The sequence below is a fragment of the Ursus americanus genome, chromosome 33 (genome assembly GCF_024610735.1).
Source record: "Ursus americanus isolate L20-20 chromosome 33, mUrsAme1.1.p, whole genome shotgun sequence".
In the NCBI taxonomy this organism is placed as follows: domain Eukaryota; kingdom Metazoa; phylum Chordata; class Mammalia; order Carnivora; family Ursidae; genus Ursus; species Ursus americanus.
In genome coordinates this window covers 17,542,879-17,561,634 of record NC_142159.1, presented here as the reverse complement: position 1 = coordinate 17,561,634, position 18,756 = coordinate 17,542,879, and the positions used below count along the sequence as shown (strand labels likewise).

At 55.2% G+C, this 18,756-nt stretch overlaps 1 protein-coding gene across 2 annotated transcripts in view; it reads left to right on the top strand.

Moving 5' to 3' along the window:
• The window catches only part of PAX7 (paired box 7), a 98,583-nt gene extending 80,986 nt beyond the window's left edge, over window positions 1-17,597 (top strand). For both annotated transcript variants that reach the window (XM_045782306.2, XM_045782307.2), the window contains exons 8-9: window positions 6,490-6,736; window positions 13,703-17,597. In XM_045782306.2, the coding sequence (XP_045638262.1) occupies window positions 6,490-6,736; window positions 13,703-13,818 (363 nt within the window). In that variant the 3' untranslated portion in view covers window positions 13,819-17,597. The remainder of the gene's footprint in view (window positions 1-6,489; window positions 6,737-13,702) is intronic.
• Window positions 17,598-18,756: the final 1,159 nt, after the last annotated feature.

The following is an 18,756-nucleotide window of genomic DNA, read 5'->3' as shown; positions in this document are numbered from 1 at the left end:
CGACCCAGGACTCGATCCCAGGATTCTGGGATCAAGACCCGAGCCGAAGGCAGACGCTTAACCTTAACCGACCCGGGCGTCCTCCTGGCATCAGCATTTTAAAAGACTTTCCCAGTTGATTCCAGCGGGCAGCCAAGGTGGGGAGACAGCAACTGAGCAGACAGAGCCCAATGGGGCAGCCCTGTGCCTCCTCCCCAGCCCTCAGCCTGCCCCCATGAGCTCCATCGGCACACAGTGAGGGACTCCAGGCCCCAGACCCTTGGGGACCAGGGCTTGTCGTGAGCTAGGCTGCCCCACGTCATCCCTCAGCCCACAGAGACATATATCATGAAGTTCAAGCATTGAGTTCCATTCCTGGCCAACTGCGCCCTTGCCTTCTCTCCTGACATTGGGAACAGGCTGCCCCCCCAGACACGCCCCCCTCCCTCCCCTCTTGTGGAAGTCAGGAGAATGAGCTAGTGAGCCAGTGACCCCGGGCTGGAGGCCGAGATTAAAGTGCTCAGTGAGCCACGCCAACCGGTCCTTTTGGAGCCCATGCGCAGGCTGAGGGCGGGGGGGGGGGGGGGGAATGGCAGCAAGCCTGGGGATGGTGTGCCATGAGTCTGGGGTGACACTCCCCTGGAGTGGAAGTCACTGCCTTCTCTGGGCCTCAGTTTCTGCAGGAGACTTCACAGATTCGCCATTAGGGGCCCCGTACCCTTTGGAGCATAGTCAGGCCCCAGCTTCTGTGTGGGGGCAGGGCTTCAGGCCCTTGGGGAAGAAAGGATGAAAAAGACAGGGAGGAGGAGTTCTGGAGCCTGCCCTCAAGTGATGATTTTGAGCTCAGGCCGAGCACTTTCTCATCCAGGTGAAAGCAGAGGGGGAGGGCGAGCCAGTGCTTAGAACAGACCCTCCGGGCTCTGTCTTAAGCGTTCAAGGTGCATTTACTCAGTTATTTCTGACAGTGCCCCTACAGGTAGATTCTTGCCATGCCCGTTATACAGATGTGAAAGCTGAGGCACAGAACATTACAGAAATCGCCCAGGTCACAGCTCACCCGCAGTGGAGCATGGGTGCTAGTGCTGAAATTCCGTCTGGCCCCCGGCGCCTCAGGGAAGCCCCTGGGAGCTCAGAACAGCTGAGTCCCTCTGGGGCCTCGCAGTCCCCTCTGGCCACGGGGAGGTGGGGCTCCCTGACCTGCCCATGGGTCCAGGTGGCCCTCGGCCTCCTTCCAGCACTGGTCCCATCTCCGGGTCCCACTGTCCTGACCTCTCCAGGCGTGATCCCCTGCCTCGTCTCCTCCGTGTCCCTCCATGGCCCCCACCCGCCCACCCTGCACCCTGCCACGGAGCCCCAGTGATGGCGATCCCCTTCTAATTGCAGCCTCGCTCCGAAGCCAGCTCGGTTATCACAGAGGGTGCAGATCCCACCGCTCAGCCTCCTCGGTCCCAGGCCCTGGGGCCAGCTCAGGAGCGGAGGGAATTAATTACATTTTTCCCATCCCCTTCTTTTAAAGGAGGGGAGCGCGCCACCGCGGCCCGGGGAGGGGGTCGCAAGCGGAGGATGTGGAAAGAGGGCTGGCACGGGGCTCCCGCAGCCCCCACCCCCCCAAACCTGCAAGCCTCTCCCCAGCGGCGGAAGGGGGATGAGGCCGCCCCTTATTGATTTAGTCTGGTGGAGGCTGGGACTCATTTAGAGAAGAGGGAGAGGAAGGGGCTGGGGGCGGGCGGGGGCCTCGGCGGGCGGGGGCCGAGGAAGGGATGGCTGTCACTCAGCCTGACAGACAGCCCGGAGATTTGCCTTCAGATAAAACCTTACAGATGTGGAGGTCGGTATTGATTTTGAGTTAGTAACGGTAACGTACCAAGAAGTAATACATTAGCGAAAGCAAGGTCACCAGGAAAAAAGTAAAACCCACCGGGGGAGAGGCCTTAGCATTCTTGAGGGGGGTGGATTACCGCATCAGACTGGGACTTCCTCAAGTTCAAAAGTTTGCAGGCCCCAGACTTCGGCTGGGCCCCTAACCCTGGGCAAAGCTTCCTGCTTCTGCGGGCGAAGAGGGGCTCCCAGGGGCCCAGGGGCCAACCGGAGGCCGCGGAGGGCCGTTTGGGTCCACAGCGCTCCCCACCGCAGGGTTGCCAAGGGCCTCTCTCCCCACAGTCTCTGGCACAGCCTGTTAGGGCAGCACTCTCCAGGTCAGGGAGACGCGGGTTCAAATCCCAACCCTGCCGCTTCCTGGCTGTGTGATCTATCTCGGGTGTGCCTTTCCACTTCTCTGTGCCTCAGGTTCCCCTTCTGCATAATAGGGTAATAATAGCCTGTTTGCTCCAGGAGTCAATGCTCCCACGTCTCCTCGGTTGGGTCCTATCCCACTTGCTTGGAAACTGCCATGCCTGGAGACGGGGTTGGAAGAAATGGCAGCCCTTTGATCCACAGGCCGCCAGGGACTCTGGGAGAGAGTAAGCAGCCTCCTCACATCCCCATTCACACCTATCCCAGATGTGGATTTGATTTGATGTTCCAGGGCAAATCCCATTGAACAAATCCCATTACAGGAAAATCTCCCCGGCCCGAGCTAATACTGAGGCCTTCCAAGCCACTGGGCACCACACAAGCCACTTCTGACAAACTCCAGGAGGCCTTGGAGCTCTTGGGATTTTCACTCTCCACATTCACCTTCTTGCTGTTTCTTAAACCTGCTGGGTGTGTTCTCACCCCAGGACCTTTGCACTTGCTCGCTCCTCTGCCTGCAAAGCTCTTCTGCTACATCCTCCCGTGGCTGGCTCTTTTTGGTCTTGCTGGATATCACCTCTCGGGGAGCTCTGTGCCCGACTACTGCACTCATCCCCTTTGTTTAGCCTCTATAAACACTTGTCAGTATCAGCAATTATATTATCTATTTGTTGGTTTGTTGTCAGCCTCCTTTTGAGAGGCTAGCTCCCGGAGGGCACGGGGTGGCTGGTGCTCACTGCCATCGCCTCCGTGCCCAGCTCAGGGTCTGGCACATCATAGGTGCTTGCTCAAGATTTGCTAAGTGATAGCCATGAATTCAACCAGGTTTTTCTGGGCTCATAGTATGTAGCAAGCACGATGTCGGTGCTGGGGCGGCAAAGGGGGGTGAGCCACAGTTCTATCCTGCCTTCTCGGAGCTCACGGTCTAGCCCTATCTGCAGCCTGGCACATGGTAGCACTCTGTGAAATGTTTGTTGAATGAATAAATGAATGAATGACAGATGTCTTCGGGAAACACCATATCACTCGGTGTCACCGGGACACAAAGTGTAAGGCAGGAAGGGGGGAGGAATTAGAACACGTCGGTAGTGGTCTGATCACGAGAAGACTTTGTCCTGGTTATCTGGGAGGTAACAAGGAGCCACTGATAATTCTTTTTTTTTTTTTTAAGATTTTTATTTACTTATTTGAGAGCAAGAGTGAGAGAGAGAGAGAGAGAGGGCACAAGCTGGGGGAGCAACAGGGAGAGAGAGAAGCAGACTCCCCGCTGAGCAGGGAGCCTGATGCGGGGGCTCGATCCCAGGACCCTGGGATCATGACCGGAGCCAAAGGCAGATGCTTAACCCACTGAGCCACCCAGGTGTCCCGCCACTGGTAATGCTTGAGTGCTGTGGTCAGATGTGTGGCAGTTCTCGGGGGGGAGGGGGTGTCTCTGTCCTGCAGGATGAGTACTGTCCGTGCATAACTCCCAGCCCATCCCAAAACATGCTCCTCCTCTCCCTCCCCTCCCTCCCCTCCCTCCCCTCCCATTCCATTGTCTCTTCTGGGCTTGGCATCTTGGCGGTGTGCAGGAGCAAAGGATAACACTGGGGTCTCACCAGAGCTGACAGACCCTCCCGAGAGTCTCCCGGAGCCCACAGTTATCCTCCTGAAAGAAGGGAAATGGGGCCTGTGTGTTTTCCCTGAGCCTCTGAATCTATTCCCGGAGTCCAGGCTTCCTTTGAGGGGAGAGCAGGGTTCGTGTTTATATAGGGGGGATGGGACAGGTAGTGATTTTCTTAATTTAGATGGAAAGTGGAGTCTAGATTGGGTACCTGACAGGCGACACAGAAGAGAATCAGGTCCCCTAACCCCCTGGCAAGTGCTGGATTCCTGAGTTCGCCCTAAGATCCCGCCCAAACATACACCAAATTTCCTAGGCCCCGGAGAACCCATCTCCACAGTCAGAAAGCAACAGACACAGCCCCATGGTGTCAGGCGTCCTGACACACCACCCCCTTCGTGGGGTCCCTCTTGCCCCCACCCCTGTACCCCTCCATAGACCCTCCCATGAAAGAGGGTGAGTTTGGGAGATTCAGCGGGTCTGGCCACTGCCCAAAGAAGCCAGACACTTGCCCGGACTCTCCCCTTCTGGCACTCATCCCCGCGTTGCCTTGTTGAAGGGGCTGATACACCGTCAAGTCCCACCTAAGCCCTCCCAGCTGTGCCCCCAGGCCTAGTGCCCTTGACTCTGGCTCTGGGGGGGGCAGGGGGAGTGAAAGGATCCAGGAGGGTGACCCCAGGGTGAGGGGATTGTGCTGGGAGCATGCAGGGAAGGGTCAGGGAGAGGCTGTGCTCATGCCCCAGCCTCAAGGGGCGCCAGCCAAGAGGGACCCCAGGGTGTGAGCTGCTGCCGGCCCCAGGAGTGAGAACCTCTGAAGGGGTCAGATCCTGGAGGGTCAGTCCTGACCCTAGCAGACAAGCGGGCTCAGGCCTCTGGACCCCGAGCTGCTCCCCACAGCCCTGTGGTGAGGTCTGGAGAAGCTACAGCTTTTTGAAGGCCTCTGTCACTTCGTCTGAGGAAGGGGCATCATGGCTCGGCCTCAACACCTCTGTAGGGCTCTGGATTGGGAGAGCCACATGAGTTCATGCCAAGATGAAGGAAAGCAAGGAGAAAGGGAAGAGGAAGCCCCAAGGGAGCTGGGGCCCTGTTTCTGGGAGCGCTGGCCAGGCGCAGAGCCCTCTGCATGCAGACCCCACCTCATCCGCCCCCCCCCAGCCACCCTCTGAGTTAGGGACAGTCGTCATGTCTTTTCCTCAGGACTGCAGGCAGTCACAGATGCTAAGGGACATCTGAGGCTGTAACCGCAGAAGCCCAGGGGCTGTCCCTGGCCTGAGGATTCCACATCTGAGCCCTTGACCCCCGCCCTGCCTCAGTGCCTATGGTAGGGACAAGTCGCAGAGGAGAAGGTAGAAGTTTCCAGAAGGTATCCAGTTGACAACAAGATCATTGTTCCAATGCCCCTAGCCTGCCTTCTCCGGAGAGGCAAGTGGAGAAATCAGAGAATGCAGCCGTGTGCTCAGCACGGACCCCAGCCTGCTTCTTCAGCTCGCTGCTGGGCAGGTGAGCAGCTCGGCTTCCCACCCGACACGGAAGCCTCCCTCCCATAAGGGGTGTGGCATCACCAGGAGGTCACCAGGGTCCTGGGCCCTGCAGGTCAGCTGCACAAGGGCCTGCCTCTCCATCATCTCCTGGGACTGGCCGGGACACCCGTACCCGCACACGGAGGGACACCTGCTGCCTGCACCGCCTTTCCCCACTCTCACCTGAAGAGCTGGACAGCAGCTGTCACCCCCTCCAGAAGCCTTCCTGGACCACCAGACTGGCTGAGTTCCCTTCCCTGGGTCCTGCCCCTCACCACTTCATTTCCTGACAGTCGGCTCCCAGCTGCCTCCCCCACCAGATGTAGACATCCCTCTTGCTAAGGGCAGGGGCCATGGTTCTTCCTCCTCTAAAAACCCAGGGCCCTGCCTAAGGCCTGGGGCTGCAGTCACCATCAATGCGTGTTTGTTGAATGAATAAGTGAACACGTCAGCGAACCAACACCAGCTTCTTTAAGCTGAGTATTTAGAGATGGGCCTCACCCTGCCGGTCTGGGGTCGCCAGCACTGGTGGTGAGCTCCTCTCTGCTGTCCCGGCCGAGCAGGGAAGGGGGTGGTGATCACAGACATCTGAGAGGTACCAGAGTCAAAGGAAGGTACCCGTGATGCTCTTTGAAAGCATTGGCCATGGATGTTGACATTGTAGGGGCGGGATCTCAAAGTCAAGAACACAGCAGGCTTGCCGCAGGACCAGGGGTGAAGCCAGACCAGATCCAGAGTCTTGTTCTAATTCTGTGTTGGAAGCTGGGGGCATCCGAGTCTGACGGGGGAGGTGCAGCTTCCCCGTCCTGGAGGGGCCCCTGTCTGACGGAAGAGACATCATTAGTTCGTTCATGCATTGATTCATTCATCAGATGAGCACCAGGGGCCCCTTAGAGCCAGGCCCGGGGATATTCTCCATGGGTCAGGACCTAAGCAGGAGAAACCACTAACTGTCTTGCCCATAAGGACGCGCAAACCAGGGAAACGGAGGCTCCCGGTGCTGTGCAGGGATCTCAAGGGAGCAATCCCAGCCAAGGCCTGTTCGGGGCCAGCCTGGCATTGTACCCCCTCCCCATACACACTGTGTCCATGGGGTCCGTCCGCCAAGCCCCTGTGCACACCGCTCGGGCCACACTGACCGTCTCTCCCCCGCAGGTGATGAGCATTCTGAGCAACCCGAGCGCCGTGCCGCCGCAGCCACAGGCCGACTTCTCCATCTCCCCGCTGCACGGCGGGCTGGACTCGGCCACCTCCATCTCGGCCAGCTGCAGCCAGCGGGCCGACTCCATCAAGCCGGGAGACAGCCTGCCCACCTCCCAGTCCTACTGCCCGCCCACCTACAGCACCACCGGCTACAGCGTGGACCCCGTGGCTGGCTACCAGTACGGCCAGTATGGCCAGAGTGAGTGCCTGGCGCCCCAGGCGTCCTCCTCCCCTTCCCTGCCCCGCTCCAAGGACGGTCTGTCTTTTTGTAGAGAGCTGCAAGGTGGTGTTGGGTGGGGGTGCCCATTTCACAGATGAGAAGATCGAGGCCCAGAAAGAATGGGCTGTTGTCCTAAACCGATACTAAGGCAGGCCCCTGCACTCCCACCACAGTGGCCTTAGAACAGTGCTGTCCCGTAGAACTGTCCTAAGAGCCACAAAGGGCGTTTAAAATTTCCCAGTAGCCACGGTTTAAAATGTAAGGAGAAACAAGTGGAATGATTTTCGCTGACATATTTTGTTTGACTCGGTATATCTGAAACGATGGTCATTTTGACATATAATCCATACAGAGTTACGAATGAGATATTTCACGTTTCTTTTTTCATGCAGTGTCTTTGAAATCCAGCGCATCTTAATTCAGACACGAAGTTTTCATTGGAACTACTCGATCTGTATTTAAATTTCATACAATTACAGCTGAGAAGTGTATTTACACACCCAAGTTGTTCCAAATATACTGTAAAGTTTCCCAACCACTAAGCTAAATCGAATTTCAGTTTTCACATTTAAATTAGATAAAATTAAATTAAAACGTAAAATCCGGTTCCTCGGTGGCGTGGCCACATTTCAGGGGCTCGATGGGCACATGTGGCTGGTGGCTGCCGTGGCGGACTGTGCGGTGCTGGAGACCCTGCCCCTTTCTGCCCCCGGGTGTGGGGGGACAGCTGGATTTTCATCTCTCTCCTGTACCCCCCCACGTCCTCAGCCCTGTTTGCCCCAAACTTCAAGCTGGTCTCACGTGCCCTCCCCGGCCACCATCCCCCTGGCACCTTGCCTAGATGCGGGGGCCGGGGGACGAAGCTGACCCTCGGGCCAGAGGCTGCAAAAGGCAGGCCGACCCGGCCACAGCCTCCAGCTGCCAGACGGGGCAGTGTTAGGGCAGGCCACGGGGCCCCGGGAACCGAGGTCACCAGCCTCCCCTCCTGCCCCCCTCCTGGCAGAGGCCTCACCTGCTGGTGTCAAACTAATCAAAAGGGCGTGCAGGGCGAGGCTGAGGTCCCAGCCTAAGGGCGCCCTCCGCCCCCCTTCGCAGCAGCCCTGGCCCAGCCTCACTGACCTCCGCTTCCTGCCCCACACCAGCCGCTCCTCCTCGCTCGGCCTTGGCCTCTGCAGCCAAATGAGGGCCAGCTGGGCCAGCCTCCACCTCCGAGCTGTGTTCATGGCCCCGGCCCCACGTATGTGCGTGTTCGGTGCGTGTATGTGCACGTGTGTGTGTGTGCGTGAATACACATGTCACAGGTACGTAGGATTCGTGTGCCTGTGTGTATTGTGTAGGTTAGCACACGTGTTTGCACACACGTCCTCGTGTGTAGGCGTGTGTTTGTATGTGTGACTGTGTGAGCTGCATACGTGAGTATGTGTGCACATGGCTGTTCATAAATCTGAGTTTAAATGAGCCTGTAGCGTCAGCATGATATGCACGTGCGTCTGAACACACAGGTGCACACGCTTGGTGCTATGTGTCCGTCATACATACACACGCGTGTTTCAGTGTACATGCAGGTGTGTGCATGGGGCTGAGTGTCTACGTGTGTGCCTGTGCGTGTGACTTATGTGATGCGCAGATGTCACTCTGTGGACATGTGCAACAAGCGTATGCGCAGATGTGTGTAAGGGTGCAGATACGTGTGGCTCCGTGTGCATGTATACATGGGCATTCTGGCGTGTCCAGATGCTTGTAGGCATCTGTGGATTCATAGGTGTTCGGGAGTACATGCGCACGGACATGCACACTACGGCTGCGTGTGTAAACCCAGGTGCGTGTGCGCTACGGTGCGCGCAGAGGCGTGGCTGCACGTGCCTGTGTCCAGCTGTGCATCGGGGCGCGGACACACGGTGTGGCCAGTGTGTAACCGTGCCTGCGTGGGGTTGCGCGCGTGAGCAGCAAGTGCGTGAGGGGCTAGTGCACGTGTGTGCAGGCATGGCTGAGAGCAGGGCTCACACATGTGCACCCGAGTGTTTCCAGAGGGGCCCAGGGCAAGGCCCTGCCCCAGCCCCTGCTCCCGGGGGAGCGAGGGGGACACACATGCTCTTGATAAAGAGTTGAGAGCAGCTCCGCGGAGGCGGCAGCCCCGGCCTGGGGCGGGCGTTAGTCACACCCGGAGCCCTGCGCCCTGCTCCAGGGGTGCCTGCCCAAGTCGGAAATAAAATTAACCCCAAAGTCAGCATGGGGGCTGCAAGGGAGGGGGGATCAAAAGGGAAAGGGCCCAGGAGGCGAGAAAGGAGTGTTTGTTCCCCCTCTGCTACGGGAGAAGCTGGCCAGAGCCATTTCCCCTCCCCCTCCTCCCTCCCTCCTTTCCGTTCTCCCCACTCTCCCCCTCTAGCTCCAGCCCTGACCCGCTGGCTCCTCCAGGGGTGGCTCAGAGCTCCTCCTGAGCCATATTCTCCAGCCCTATCCAGAGGGAATCCCAGGGCGGATCCCACCCCACCCCCACAAAGGCTCCAGGCTTTGGCTGGGAGGGAGGGGCCCAAGGGAGAATTGGCCGCACTATCACTCATTCTGCCTCCAGGTCACCCTGCCTCTGAGCCTCAGTTTTGCCATCTGGGAAATGGGAGTCCAAAGATTAGACACCCAGAGATTTTCCATTGTGCTGTCTTCCTCACCTTTGACATTCTGGGACAGCCAGGGACAGGGACATATCACGTTGCTACTGACCACCTGCCCCATGTTCATGGGAGACTGAATACACCTATGACTGGCTCCCAGTCCATGTGCAAGAGTGCACATCCCAGACAGCCCCCGTGCATGCCTAGGTGCACCCGTCCCTGGCTCTCATCTGTCCCATGCATGAGTCTAGGCCAGCAGGCACTGGGCAGATGGCAAGTTCCTCATTTCACGCCATCCTCAAAACCCCACCCAAAGTAGACTGTATTTGTTCTCAGCTCATAGATGCAAAAGCTAAGGCTCTGAGGGGTTAGGGACTTTTCCAAGGTCACACAGGAGGTGAATGGTGGATCCCAGGTCCCCTAGCTTCCGACCCGGTTCTCTTTTGGCCAAACCACAAACTCATGTAAGACACTCACTAATGATACACACCTCGGCCCACCTTTGTGTAGATTCACGTCCACAACCTCCCAGGCATCTATACGTGGAGAGCTGCACACACACCGATTTATTTCGGAGCGTTCACTAATGTGTGTCTGTGGAGCGTTCACTAATGTGTGTCTGTACACATGGCTTCGAGCTTTATGGCTGCCCTGTGGGGTGTACATGCTTTTCCCTCCTGGACAGATGAGAAAGTGGATCCCAGAGAGGGTATTCGCCCGAGATCCCGCACCCATGTGAACACGGCCACGCCTCCGGCCCCGCCCTCAGAAAGGCTCCCTTGCAGGCGGGCGTGGAGCGCACACGTGGCCAGACTCCTCGGCAGGAGAGTCCACTCCTGTCCCTGGGCCTCTTGTCTTCCCAGGGACACCTGCACACCTTCTTTTCTTGTTCCTGGCCATCATCTGTCCATCAGTCTGTCTCTCCTGTCCCTGGAGGGGGTGGGGGCAGGGGGGCAGGGACGGGGCACACGGCAGATTAATATGGCCCTGGTGTTCCCAGAGGCCAGGGCCGTACTAATGATGGGGCTGATAGAACGCAGAAGTGTGAAAAGAATTTTAATAGATCTGACAAGTCTAATAAGAATTTGTGTCTAGAAGGGTCCTCCTCTGGGGCTGCGGGCTGACGAGGCGCTGACGGCTGAGATTTGTTTACTGGTTGGCATCTCCTGCCAACTCCTGATTAATCTAATTTGAGACATTTAGAGCCCAGGCACGGGCACAAGGCAGAGGAGAGGGGACACGGAGAGACAGAGGGACAGGGAGGGCCATTGACAGAGGCCGTAATGGGAAATGTCACAGCCCTGCCCTCACTGGCCCCTGGCTCAACCCCAGGGACAGGCAGGCTCTGTGGCACGAAGGGTGCCCTTCAAGTTGGCTGCTCACCAGTGAAGCTGCACTTCTTGGTGTCTCCTTGCCCACCTTGACAGGGCGTGGGTCCTACTGTGCTCTGAGCCCTGGCTGGCAGCCGGGAGAAGCTAAAAAGGACGACACAGAGTGCCCACAGGTGCAAGCAGGACAAATCCAGGTTCCTCCAGCTCACGGGCTGTGCCTGACTGTGGGTCAACAATCATTCTGTGCCTCAGTTTCCACCTCTGTAAAATGGGAACAGCTGTACCATTGTTGAAATTGTTGGGATTGTTGAGAGATGAAATGAGATCGTGTCCACCTCGCCCACAGCGAGTGCACAATACATGAGGGGTCAGGCTTCGTCGTTCTGATGGTTATTCCGAGCCAGACCTTTCTACTCCACCCCTGGGAAGAGCTGTGGAGGCCGGCAGAGTTGGGCATGAGAGAGAATCAGGGGCAGTGGGCAGAGCCTTCAGTGAGTCAGGAAAGGTCATCTGACTTGGCTGTGTGACCTTGGACAAGTCACTTACATTTCTTGGAGTAGAAAATGGGACCAATGCAGGATTTGGGGTGTAGAGTGCTTCCTAGCCCCTAACGCGCTGTGCACACACCCGGGGTTACTCTGTAGGAGGCTGTGGGTGAAGTGCGTGGGGGTGGTTAGGAGCTGTCATCAGACCACCTGCCTTGAATCCTGGCTCCCCAACCTAAGAGCCATGTGATCTTTCAAGTTACACGGTGTCTTCGGGCTGGGCCTCAGCGGGATCGTGGAACTGAGAGAGTGCACGGGACGCACTTAGACCAGTATGGGCAGAGCACCAGCTCGGTGGGTGGTAGCTGTTCCCTCTCTTCCTGCTGCTTCTCTGCAGATGAGCTTCCTCGAGGTCCAGGTCGGCCCGGGACACATATAGACCTGCTCCAAGTAGCAGAGAATGAGATGCCTGAATTTCAGGCTCCCCCCGAGGCCAGAGATCAGAGCTTCTCACGCTTCCACCCGGAGCGAGGGGCAGACCCAAGGCAGGGCAAGACTGGCCACCACCACCACCTCTGTGCTACCAGCTGGGAGCCTGGAGGCTGAGGGACCTCAGGGACAGCACTCAGGGGCTCAACTCCGGCCCTAGAGCCTGAGAAGCTGAGGAACACAGGGCCCAGCCAGGCACTCCAAAAAACCCCAGGACATTTGCATATCCTTTGGGAATCTAGGTGCAATCCCTGAGCCTTCTATGCCCAGCATCTTAAAGCACATCTTCTCATTTGAGCCTCATAAGAGCCCTTGAGGCAGCTGGGATTTGTTCTACCCATTTTACAGACAAGGAAACGGGCCTGGAGAGGCAACGTGATTTGCCCAAAGCTGCATGAACAGGAGAGAGCTGGGTTTCTGAGTGTTCCATTCGTTGTTCCTTTCTTTCCTGCCTCCATCAAAGGTCACATCTGCTCACTGAGTCCCGATCCTATGAGAGCCCGAGGCCATGGAGCTCACCGGGTACCAGGCGCAGCGCTGGCTAACCTCTTCATACGCATTTTCTCACCTCATCTGCGCAATTCTTTGACCTAGGTGCTATCATCATCCCCATTCTACAGACAAAGAAACTGAGGCTTGTGTAGGTGAGCTGGTGTGCCCCAGATCACACAGTAAAAGTTGGTGGGTGCAGGATTTGAACCCCTAGGGAATATGGCCTCAATTACTGATACTGCCCATCTCTCCTCCCTGAGTCTTGCCTGCTGGCCATGCCCACACCTCCTGGCTCTACCCACAGGGTCCCTCAGTGGGCAGGTGACAGGGAGAGTATTGGGCCAGGGCTCGTGATTCCAAGGCAGTGCTCATTACATTTCTTCTCACCTCTGGATCCAAGAGGTCCCAGGGGTTGGATTGGCCACAGCCACCGATTCCAGCTTGGGAGCTGGCATTTCAGTGTCTCAAGAGGCCTTGGTCACATGCCAGCCAAATCACTTGGTCAGGGCTGATTTCTGCCATGGCCTCAGGCAGGCGCAGTTCGTACAGTCAAGACAGAACACGTGCACATGCAGACCTAGCAGTCACACCTGCACACACACACACACATACACACACACCAACACGTGTACCTGGCTCAGGTACAGCTCATCTGTACGCACCTACCTATGCACAGGCATCCGCACTGTTCTCCTCACACAGGTACGCAAAGCCCACCTGCATCTATCCACATGTACATGTGTGAGCATTGATCATGTGCAAACATGCACATCAGTGCCCATTACGACACAGAGATTTTTGTTTCCACTGTTCACACATACACACAAGTACACACCTGCAGACTCTCATCTCCCTCTTCTGAATGGCCAGAACTTCAAGGCCAAAGGTCTCAGCTCCCTGCATATCAGGGTCCTGGATCTTCCTTCTGCATGGACCCCTCAGCTCAACAGCAAAAGCTGCTTTGCTTCTGAGTAAGGGATGTTGCTTTGCCTCATGCATGAGCTGGGCTCAGTGTCCAAAGAAGGCAGAGGACCTTGCCCTTGTTACTGCCTGGGCTCCGTGGGATTCACTGGACATTCCCCATAGCGGACATATGTACAGGTGTGTTGGAACTAGTTCTTCACTCAGCCATGTGGATCTCCTCTGTACCTTCTTACAGAACCTGAGAGCTGGGCCAATAATAAGTGTTAAGTAAACATTTGCTGAATAGTTAGAGAGGAGGTAAGAGAAAGAGCTTCATGAAGAGATGGATGGACGGATGGACGGATAGATGGATAGTTGGATGGATGGGTGAATGGATGGATGGATGGATGGATGGATGGATGGATGGATGGATGGATGGATGGATGGAAGAACAATTGCACAGCTGGACAGAAGGGTGAATGGATGAATCAACGATTGAATAAGTGTATGTATGTATGTATGTATGGATGGATGGATGGATGGATGGATGGATGGATTGATGTGGAGCAGATGGAAGAATAGGCAAAAAGAACCTCAATTTCTAGGAGTTTCTCTCTCTTTCTTTTTTCCCTCCAGCTGCTGTTGATTATCTGGCCAAAAACGTGAGCCTCTCCACACAGCGTCGTATGAAGCTCGGGGAGCATTCTGCTGTGCTGGGACTCCTGCCTGTGGAAACTGGCCAGGCCTACTAGGGCCCCTGGGGCGACTTGCCCCAGACCAAGCCCCAGCCCAAACGTTACTGATCCCTGAGCCTCCCAGCCTCAGTCCTTTCATCGCCCTGGGGTCCTAGGAGGCCAGGAAAGGAGCCCATTCCCTTTTCATAGCCAACCCTCTGGAGATGTGCAGCCAGTCTACCATTCACCTATGTTTAGGAACCCAGAGTGACCCCCTTGGAGTCTGCCCCTCCACGTTCTCCCCAGGAGGGTTTCTGGTCCGCCTGCAGTCCTCCCCCCAGTCAAATCCTGTCCCGGCCTCTGTGCTCTCAGGCACAGAAATGGAAGCTCACCCTGAATAGAGCACCTTGGGCACCCAAAGGAGGATGGTGTCTGGGATGAGGTACTGGAGCTCTTTGGACCCAACTCCAGTGAGTACCCTGGCCAGAGGTGGGGGTGGAGCTCACAGGGTCACTCTCAGCTGGAAGTGCTGGGAGCCAGCCCTCCCAGGTGGATCTCTGGCTCAAAGCCAGAACCACAGCCTGTTCCTCCTCTGGATGCTGGGACATCAGCAGAGAGGGGACCCTAGCCCTGGGGTTTTCCCAGGGGAATCACCTAGGAATTCTGAGGACTCCAGGACCCTCCCCACACACCTCTGCTAGGTGTAGGAGAGGAATCTAGGCCAGGCAGGGGTACCAGAAAGAGCAGGAAGAGGCCTACCAGGGGGCAGGGCTCACCAGCAGTGGGCCACCAGGTACAAGGACCCAACCCAGGCACCCAGAGGCAGCAGGCGCCTAGACTGAGGCCCAAATTCCAACGTTGCCCCCCCTGTGTGGGGCCTGGGGAGCCCACGGGCCCTTCAGTTTTCTCATTCTCTGAATCAGATGGGACAGGGAAGGGAGCAAGTCTTGTGTGAGGAGGCATAGTGTAGGCTCAGAAGGGGGCTTCATAGCTGGGGTCCCTCTGCTTGTGAGCAGCAGACCTTTGTCACCAAAGGCTGCAGCTCTATGCCTTCAAGTCCACAGCCCATGGAGATTCCTCACAGAGCCTCCCTCGGAGACCTGACCCTCTGGGAAGGGGACCTCCATCTGCCCTTGAAGCTGCTGGGGTGCAGAGAGCTTGCCTTGGAGCTCTGGAGGAGGTTTCCTGGACCAGCAAAGACTGCTTACCCACAGACAGGACCACCGATTCCCCCTAAACATTTCGGGGGAGGGGAGCATGTCCCGGTCCCACTGACAGTGGTACCTTTCAGTGTTGATCCACTCTAGGCTGAGAGGGCCCTGTCTGCTCATCCAGCACAGCTAGGCAGGGGCATATGTGGCCAGTCTTCGGGCCACCACTCCTGGACAGACACCGCCAAAGGTTCCAGAGAATAGGGGAAAGGCGCCTGCCTTGGCCACACCCGTGGCTTCCTCACATCCCTTCTCTTTAAAATTCGAGACCTTTGGGGAATGGTTCAAGCCCCTGACTATGCCTCCCTTGGGACTTTTCACCACCTGCACCCACTTACCAAATTATATTTATCTTCACCATCACCATGATTATAATCTACACTCGGATCACCTTTCTCAAGTGCTGCTAGGTTAAAGGCACTTGTGAGGGGAGACACAGCACTGAATCCGCAGAGACTGGGCTAGATTGCTTGTCCCCACCTGGGCACGTGAGGCCACCTCTGCTCAACACGTGCCACTTGCTCTCAGCCAACAAGACATTCCCGGAGGGAAGGCCTGCTGCTTTGGGAGTCAACCTGAGTTCCTCCTACTGGGGAACTGGACTGGCAAGATGCTAGGACACTTTCCTGCATGGATGCCACCTCTGCGAGAAATGCTCACCTGTTTCTCATCTTCAGACTTGGTAATATCAAGTCTGTCCTGGACAGTGGCCAGGGTGGCTCGTATCTCTGGTTTAGAGGAACCTATTCCCACGTGGGGACAAATAAACTCTCTGGTAGCAGCAGATACCTGGACACGTGTAGCCCATGGAGTTCCGCCAAGGTTTCTACTGGAGCACCTACTGCAGGAGACTTTTGGTTCTTCAAGCTCTGGACAGAAAGACTGTGTCGTCCCTTGGTGACCTTGTCCCTGTGTGTGTAACCATCACAGCCAGGAAGCAGCTCTTAAGATCAACCACAATCTTCATCCACATTCCTTGAATGGTCAATCCTTCCCCCTGGAGGCCTGGCTCAGAAATCATCTGAGTCCCCTTACATACCCAGGAGCAGGGCTCTCAGACGGGTGACATCACAACGGCCCAGCCTCACCCCCAGGAGGTGACATTCCTATGCTAGGACCAATCCCAAATATCTGCCCCCTGTGATGAAATGGGAATAAACCAAGTGACTTCTCATGATGTCCAACTTCTCTGGAGTTCTCCCAAGCCACCATCTTGGTAGTAAATGGGACTTATTCCCCCTGGAGCACCAGCCCCCTCAGAAAGAGACCCTGACTGTGGCAGGTTTTCCCTAAAACCTTGTGTATTAATGTGTCTAGCCAACTCAGTTCATAAAACTCAGTCTTGTGCTGGCAGCTCACACCTTCACCAGAGAGAGAACTTGGGACGAGAGGTACAAAGCTTCAAACTCTTGAGGGTTGACCACAGCCTGAGAAAGAAGGCCTGAATCCCAGCAGCCAGGCCAGCCCAGAAACAATCCCCATCCATTCCTGTAAATAGAATCTGTAGCAAAATAAGAGATGTTTCCTCCAACTTATCACAAGTAGCTGTTGGTCCTACCTATGGGGGGGGGGGAGTCCCTCTTCTGAACTCATTGTACATTAGTTGGAAATGTGGTGATGTGCTGTTCGTTTATAGGAAGTTGACTTTTATATAAATATATATATATATATACTAAAAATGGAAAGAAAACCCCCACAGTGTGTGTCGTGCTAGTGCCAGGGACCATCTGTAGGGATATATCTGCATATTGTGTGTTTCAAATTATACATTCCAGGCTCTGTTGGGTTCTTTCATTTTTATTGCTTTGTTTTCTCATTGGTATTTCTCTCCTGCTATGAAAAAGAAAAGTGATGTGTAAGAACCAAGCTATGCTTTATACTGTTATTTTTTACTTGATTTACCTTTGCCATTCTTTTGCCAGAAGAACATGAAGAAGAGAGATAGAGGAATGAGAGAGAAAGAAAGAAGGATGAAGAGGGAGATTTGCCCAGAAGAAAAATGAGAAGGTCAGATTTCCAATCTGACTATGGCTTGAGAGCAGAACAGGTCCCAGACTTTGCCCAGACTCCACCGAGATCCAACGTTGTTTTAGATGGAGCTGGCGAAGCATTCTGAGATTTGGATCCTGGAACTTGGTGAAATTCCATGATTGCCCAAAAAAGACATTCTCTGGGGCCTCTCTCAGGTTGATGTTCTTGCCAAGCTCCCGATGTGCCCTTCACTACTGGACGCTTTTTGAGTTGACAGCTCTGTCCTAACCAAGACCAAATGGGGGGGTACTCGGGCCACCATCTTGAAATGCTCAGACAACTGTGTATTGAATGCTTTTTCTGTCAACTCTAACATGGCCAATCCCCCACCTGGGAAATATCTACATAGCACTCTAGATCATTCCTTCTTCCTAATAATTGCAACTTGGTTGCTTCCGTGTTTGACTCACAGCCATATTCTTCCATGTGGAAGCGAGTGTGTGTGCATGAGAGTGTGAGTGGTGTGTGTGCGTGGGCCTGCGGGCGCAAGGGTATGTGTTTAAATATAATCGCACCATAATTTATTCAGCTATATGGAGTAGTAGACTAGAAAGAGAAACTGGCATTTGCTTTAACTACCTGCTTGTAAGCGCTTCCTCTGTAACTCAGGCGTAACTGTTATACATTAAAAGAAATTAAAGCATTTCCAAGGTTCCGTGTAGTCAATTGATTGTCATTAGCCGGCTGCCCTGAAAGGAATCAAGGGATAGTTGAGAAGCCCTCTGACCTAATTTAGAGGGTCAGGGTAGGTCCACCGGATCCTCCAGTGCCAAGCAGCTGTTAGGCATGTAGTGGATGCCTAATCAATATTTGATCAATGAATGCTGTTGCTTAAGCTTTTCTCTGATGAAATCTCAGTTCTATTCACTAGGCCAGACTTCTTGCTGCTAAGCTTAGAGACCTCTGTGGCCCTCTCCCAGTACATCGAATTTGGAAGGTAGGAGAGCACTCAAAAGCTTTCGTATTTCAAAAAAAAAGAAAAGAAGAAGGAGGAGGAGAAGGAGGGGAAGGAGGAGGAGGAGGAGGAGAAGAAGAAAAAGAAAAGCAGCTTCCATGTTTCCTTAAGAAGCAGAACCTGATGTGGGGATTCATGGGAAGGTGGATTTATGGAGGGGGAGCCCTCAAGAGAAATGTATAAGGGAGTGAAGGAAATGACATAGGACGGGAAAGAGCTAAGCAAAGAGGGAGCTTTAACTGGAGTCTAGGTTGAACCTGATAGTGCAGGGAACTTTGGAGCATGAGTAGCACAGAGTTAGTCTCACCTTGAGCGTGGAAGACTGGCCTTTTGTTCCGAAGTATCAGTCATTCATTGGCTGCTGGCTGTCCCTAGGGATGTGGGTAGGTGGGTAAAGGCTAATGTGCCCAAGCAACTCTGGTCAGAGTGGCTCCTGTGGGCTGAGGGCGGCTCTCCAGAGAAAGGCGTGGCAATGCAGCCTTAGCAGCAACATCACATCAGTTAGGGGACAGGTACACTGGCCCAGTAAAGGGGATCTGGGCAAGGGAACAGTAGCATCTACTCCACATATGTTCCCCTGGCTCTAAACCAGGATACCCATGTCATTCCAGGGTACTGGTTTACTTGGATGATCTGAACAGGAAGGGGCGAGATGGGGGAGTTCCTGGAAGAAATTGTACATGAAGGATTGGGAAGGTGTTTTTATGGACCCAAATCCATCTAACCCAGCCAAGTGCTCCAGGGCAGGACTGAGGGAGGTTGGGTCTTCCCTCCCCGACTTAGTATTTCTGCAGGGTGATGAACTTTGTGCCAGCTCCC